Consider the following 6,564-nt stretch of genomic DNA (forward strand, 5'->3'; position numbering starts at 1 on the left):
AAAAATAGGGATCCTGTGATCTTAGAAGGGGGAACTGCCAGTACCAGAATAGATACAAGGAGTGGGGCAACACTGAATCTTTATCTGCCCATGTGGTTACAGATTGTCCTGTAACCAAAAATACCCCCAGGTTCAATCTCGTTGACAGCCAGGGGTTAAGTAAGGAGTGGTAGTTAAATGCAATGTACACAGAAATCCTACAATTGTTGACTACATAATTTTGACTAAATGTTTTTTGTCAAACAGACAGAATTTGGGCTTCAAAACGAATAACACAAGTTGGAATGATGATGTGATATTTCAACATGATGAGGGCGACCACCACAGAGCCTGATCAGGGATCAGCTTCTCCCCAATTCTTCCTCAAAAACAGTTAAACTAAACAATAGGAAGATTGTTCCCCCCCCCCCCCCCCCCCCCCAAATACTTGCTTTGTACAGTTTATTTTATCTGAACTACTTTCTAAGAATGCTATAAAGAAAAGGCTAGTTGTCTCATTGCGGTGCAGCACGCAGATAAAACTAAACACATCGTGGGTTGATGGTTGGGAGAAAGAAAATGGAAAAATTAATTCCAGAACGTACACAAACACACATATATATATGTACATACAGTACATACACACACACACACAAACACACCTTCTCCTTTTATCGAGAGTCTTCAAAACGGTATGTATGAGACCTCCCCGCTTCCTCCAGTCACAACTGGATTTTAGGTTCGGAGAGGTTTTTGGGTTGATGATGTCACATGAGGAAGTGGAGAGAAGGGTTGTTAGATGAAGGGGTTACAAATCCCCCCATGAGAGATGCGGCTGTTCTTCATCAGAGGAAGAGGAGGCAGGGTGAGGTGAAGGGAGGAACAGCGTCAGAGGAGGGGGAGGGGTCACACGGGATGTGGGTGGAGCCTGCCGACATGGCGTGGCCAGTCAGTCGTCGTCGGAGCTGCTGTTGCCGCCGTCCATGGAGTAGACCATGAAGAGAAGGTCTGGCCGCGGCGGAACGGCCGGGTTCCCTGGCTTCACCATCTCAAAACCCATGTAGTGGAAGGACCGGATGACGACCGCTGGATGGCAAACACAATAACACACACAAAATATTATTTTAGGTATATCGACACGATATACCTAAAGGGATACTTCACCCCTAAAATTGATTACTCACTCCATTGAGACTTGAATTCATGGCTTTTTTTCTTGGTTTGTTTTTGTCGCATTCCCAAGAAAGTAATTTGATGACCAGAAGTGGTTCCCTATGGAGACACAAAGGTGCCTATATGAGTCTCCATAGGGAACCACTGCTGGTCATCAAACTTCTTTCCCTCTACAGAAAACATACACCCATGACGTAAATCACGTCAATTTCAAGTGCACGGGCATGTGCACTTGGACTTGATTGATAATCTCCATCAAATTAGTGCTATGAAAACTGATCGCATCGCTCTATAGCCTAGAGGCGCTTCCTGACGATGGGCACATTTTATTAATGGATTAAATAGGCCCGGGCTCTCAAGGTGTTAACTGAAAATAGCCAGTCTAAAAGCTCATGTCGCAACACAACCAGGCTTGTGGCCGCTTGTCACATTAGAAGACACATTGTGGCTGTACACACGACCACAATCCCGGTCACCATGTTAAGGGGTTGAATGCATGTCATAATGTGATGTCTCTACTCTACTTCCCGAGTGCCGTGTGATAAAATATAATGTCAATAAAAAAAGAAATGTTTGCAAAAAGGTCTTACATCGATCCTCTCGGTTTTTGCCGAACCAAAGAAACACGTGGTTGACTTTGAGTTTCTCTTCAGCGAACTCCAGAAGAGCAGTGAGACTGAGAGAGAGAGAGAGATTTTGTATTGTTAAACATTTGTATGAATGGCAAATGGTGCATTTATAAACAGCAATATTGGTAATTCCAATCCAACAACCTTAAAAATGTGACAGAGAAAAAGTGAAGATGACAAAATAGAGATAAACAGAGAAGGGGTGGTGTGGGAAGAGAGGGGGGGGGGGGTGAGACAGGAAGACAGAGAGAGGGAGGGAGGGAGGGAGGGAGGGAGGGAGGATGATGTACTGAGCTTTTAATGTTTTATGTTTTTACATAAGCGCTGCATTGTTATATAATGCAGCTGGCAGCGCGCCGACAGCTGCCAAGGTGACTCTGCTCTACCAGCATGGCACACAACCCCCACCCCCATGACGCATGTCCTGTGAGAACGCACAGCTCCGACCCAAATGGAACACAGAAAGTACCATAACACATGCATGCATGACTTGCATGTGCACGCACGCACACACTCTTTTCCACACTGTCTTTGATACCAATACTTTTGTACTTTTAAATCAAGTCAAACAGCCGGATTTTTACTGCGCTTCTTTATCCGAGTGTCTACTACAGTATGGGTCAGCCTTACCCTTCTTTGCTGCCCTCTACCAGTGGTCCAGGGGGGATCTCCAGGAAGAGGCTTCCAGCGGACAGTGCCGTGTCCCAGCAGGCTGAGCGGCGCTCGTTGAGCTGGTAGTGGAAGTGGAGAACAGGAGGATTCCCGTTCACCTCGGCTAGGCGACTCACAGACAGTCGGTCATCCTAGTGGGGCGGAGAAAGGAGAACACCAGTTATTGTGGGCTCGCTCCAGCGAGCACACACACACACACACACACACACACACACACACACAAGTTCTCTACAGCCACTTTGTTTTTGGCATCCAACTACTTCCACGTACTTTGTGCTAGGAAATCTAGTTCAAACTTCAACATGTTCAGCTTTATGCAGTTATTTTGCTTGTATTCTTCTTTTGTAAAAGCTTTTGCATGAGGAAGGGTCAGATCTTTCTAGGTTCACACAGAGGTGCCATCGGTGGCTGCTATAGCAACGCATTCAAACGTCTTCCACTTCCTGGGGCGGCACTGAATGCGTCACCATCCATCATCACAGCGCTGGGACAAATGGTCCATTTTTGTCTTTTTCTTTTTTTACTTTCTCTTCAGCTTTAATACATTTAGGCCTGAACTCGAAATTTAAAGAAAATCTTCTAAATCCTCCAGTTTTCTGAAATAAATATTTTCACGATTTTTCTAAAATAAAATAGCAGACCACTTGGTGGCGCGCTATGAGCTTGTAGATCTGCTATTTTTCAATAGCTAAATTATAACATAATGTTGTCCAAAAGGGGTTCCCGCCCAAAATGGGTTAATACATTTTCTACTGTATCATATACATTGCAGTTTCTGCAGGAACTGCTTTTCTAGTTTATTATTGCGTTATTACTGTACAAAGGTATTATTAGTGTCATTGGCAAGCGGACTATTGACCAGCGCTTAAATCATTGAAAACCTTTAAAATCGTGCAATAACTCTCTATTCTCCCCTTCGATTGGCCAGCGATACGAAATTCTTCCCAGGGTATTTTTGCCATATACCAAACTCAACTCTTCGAATTGTAAAGTATTCCTATAGTATAGAGATAGGCATTAGGCAACCACACTCACAGGATTGCATCCTTCTAGTTCAACCTGTTCTGCTGTATTGTTCAGCATGTTTTTTTGGTGTTCCTTGAACTGAACTGACTTGTGAAGACAAATATCCCATCGGGGACAACAAGGATTATTATAATTATTATTATGATAATAGACGGATAGAGATACATGTACACTACACATACATCCTGACCTACAATTCAATCATGCTCAATTCATAAGCATAGAGAGAAATACAGCCTCCAGGACAGAGGGGCGAGCAAGCAGAAATGTGAGTATTGGAATGTCGGTCAAACCTGCTCGATTCGCGAGTATGAAAGTATTTAAATTTGACTATAGGGAAGGGAGGGACAGACCTCCTGTATTAGCTAATCTACAGTAAGTGTGGGGGAAGGGGTGTGGAGTTGGTACGGGTATGCCATGCCCTTGATTTGTTAGTGGGTCCATCACCAGTGTTTTGAATTGGATGTGTAGGCAGCAGAAGTCACTGAAGGGAGTACATAACTGGGGAGAAATAACATTTAGGGAGGTTTAGGATAATGCCATGACAAAGCAACATTTTAATCAGTTATTAGCAAATTGTGTAACTAGCTGGGGAGATTGTCTGCGTACTGTCTTAAATATTTGTTGAGCGAAAGGGTGATGCAAAAAGTAAAAGTAACATTCAAAGAAACAGACACAACAGACACAGGTCATCCCCAAAACATCAAGTTTCCCGGGTTCCATGTTCCCCGCTTACCCCAAAAAAAGGTTAGGGTAAGGGTTTTAGGTGGGTTGTAAGCAGGGAACATAGAACATGTCTCACCTTGTGTACCAGTGCGTGTGTGTCTCACCTTGTGTACCAGTGCGTGCATGCGTGTCTCACTTTGTGTACTAGTGCGTGCGTGCATGTCTCACCTTGTGTACTAGCACGCTAAGAGAGGGATCCCTGATAGTCCCTCGCCCACCCGGGATCTTTTGCTGTGGGAGAGGGTCATCAGGAGCACCACAGAGGCCCCAGGCCCCCTGTCGAGCAGCACAGTCTGGACCCCGCTAACCAGGAACTGGATGGACACAAACAAAGAGAGAGAGAGAGGAAAAGGAGAGAGTCAGATAGAGTTCACAAAGGGGCACGGTGGCCCAGTTGGTAGCGCTGTCGACGGCGGGGACGCTGTGGTCGTGTTCTCTCCTCTGCACCATCAGCGCCCATACCCTAGGTGGGGTTGGCGGCGGCGCTGATGTGTGGAGTTTGGCCTTTCTGCGTAGAGTTTGCATGTTCTCCCCATGTCCCCTAGGCCTAGAGGGTAGGAAATGGTATCCTCACAAAAAACATGCCCCCGCATACCCTCAGCCTGATGGAGGGAAAAGGAACTGGTTGGAATAACATGTTCCTTCCAACTGCACGCACTATGTCAGGGGAAACTCCACTATCAGGTGGTAAGTAGCGGCTCGCTCACTCCTCATACATTGATGAGCTCAGTTCGGGGCTCTCCCCAGGTTGGCAGAGGGAGAGTAGCGCCCAGGTTTATAGCTTCGGCAATGGGCAGAGTTCACTAAACTATTGGATGGGCAGGAGACTAAGCAGGAAGGTCACCCAGAGGTGAGAGTATTATGGGTTGCCATTGATTGATGGGTGAGAGAAGAGAGGTTGATCAGTGACGCATGGATCGATTGACTGATGTCTGTGTGTCCACTTTAGTGGCGGACTGAAGACACAACCATCGGTCATGTCATTTTATTTTATTTTATTCAGAGAGTTCTGATTTAGACTTAATGGTCCCACTGTCTCGGTCCCTTGTATTTCTTACTGTTGGTTGATTACTTATTCCATTTGTTCGTTTTACTTGCTCTAAGTCAGCTAGATGTAATGTAAATGGTCAACACAGTATTTCAATACTGGACCAAAGTCATTGGAATAAACCCAGCAGACAGTTCTGATGGGACAGTCATCTGTTGCTACCCTGCCAGTGTATTTATGCTTTTACAACCTTTAATGGAAGTGAACTGTAATGGAACACAGTGGAAAACAGCTGTATGAGAGCAACCCATTCCACAGTAAACACAGAGCAATGTTTAACGGAGTTAATCAGGTGTGATCAGGTGTGGTCAAGTAGTTCAAAGAACGTACCCATTTATTTTACCCATTTAATTATTAACCTTTGATTCAGTTTATTATGTCGTGACTCGTGACCTGATGGAGCCGAGACTCAAACACCCCCCTCCAATCTTTACCAATCTGGCCAAAATTAAGATTAAGATTAAGTTCACATAGACCCAGCTGCCTAAATTTGTCTCCAAGTGGTTTCTCAAGCCCTGCTCAAGCCATCCTTACAGCTTAGAAATCAGACCCCATGCCAATCAGTCACCTTTTGACATTTAAATTCCTTGTATCCACTTTTACCTCATGTTTTATAGAAATTCGTCTCTCGTCAAGTACTGATTTCTAGATACTAGACCAAAACAAAATATCATACCCGACTTTACCTAAACCTAATCTTAGATTAGTCTGATCTGAATGTGATGCCGACCCGAGTCCAGTTGGTCTCAGTTGGGCTGAACACATGATCTGTAAACACCTCTGAAATAGCTCACTGGAGTTCACGGCAACACCCAGTCCACGCTTTGGGTTACAGTGCAATATATCAGAGCAGTCATAAAGACAGTCTGCAACCGCCACTGTCGAGTGTGTGTGTGTGTGTGTGTGTGTGTGTGTGTGTGTGTGTGTGTCTGCAACAACAGCAACGCCTGGTTCCACAGTCAGTTGCACACCCAGGAATGACCTAGTAGTACTAGTAGTACAACCACAGTCAACATGATTGTTGGCCGTTAGGTATTAGGTAGTTAGGTGTGTTTCAAAGGCACCTCGACAGCAGCTGCCGAGGATGTGGGTTTCTAAAGTCAAGCCATGTGTCAGGAAAAGGAAAGTTTAAACAGAAACCACATCCGATTGGCTGACCTGACGGAGGACATGACATCGCAACAACAACCCATAACAACAACCCAAAGCGCCCTCCATTTCCTGTTATGTCACAGACAGGCCGATGCCCGATGGCCAATGAAAATCCCCAGCCGATCTTGGTACAAGAGGGAAGAAGTGTGCCCTCGATGC

The 6,564-nt window shown here is 45.2% G+C and overlaps 1 protein-coding gene across 1 annotated transcript; it reads right to left on the reverse strand.

Moving 5' to 3' along the window:
- Nucleotides 1-422: 422 nt before the first annotated feature.
- oaz2a (ornithine decarboxylase antizyme 2a) lies at nt 423-4,655 on the reverse strand (the record flags this gene model as incomplete). The annotated part of the gene is made up of 5 exons (XM_080762067.1): nt 423-1,065; nt 1,743-1,828; nt 2,412-2,584; nt 4,374-4,508; nt 4,590-4,655. The coding sequence occupies 5 exons, from the start codon at nt 4,653-4,655 to the stop codon at nt 929-931; spliced, it is 597 nt and encodes a 198-aa protein (XP_080618193.1). The 3' UTR covers nt 423-928.
- Nucleotides 4,656-6,564: the final 1,909 nt, after the last annotated feature.

This window comes from Protomyctophum bolini (genome assembly GCF_963924005.1).
Source record: "Protomyctophum bolini genome assembly, chromosome: 4".
Taxonomy (NCBI): domain Eukaryota; kingdom Metazoa; phylum Chordata; class Actinopteri; order Myctophiformes; family Myctophidae; genus Protomyctophum; species Protomyctophum bolini.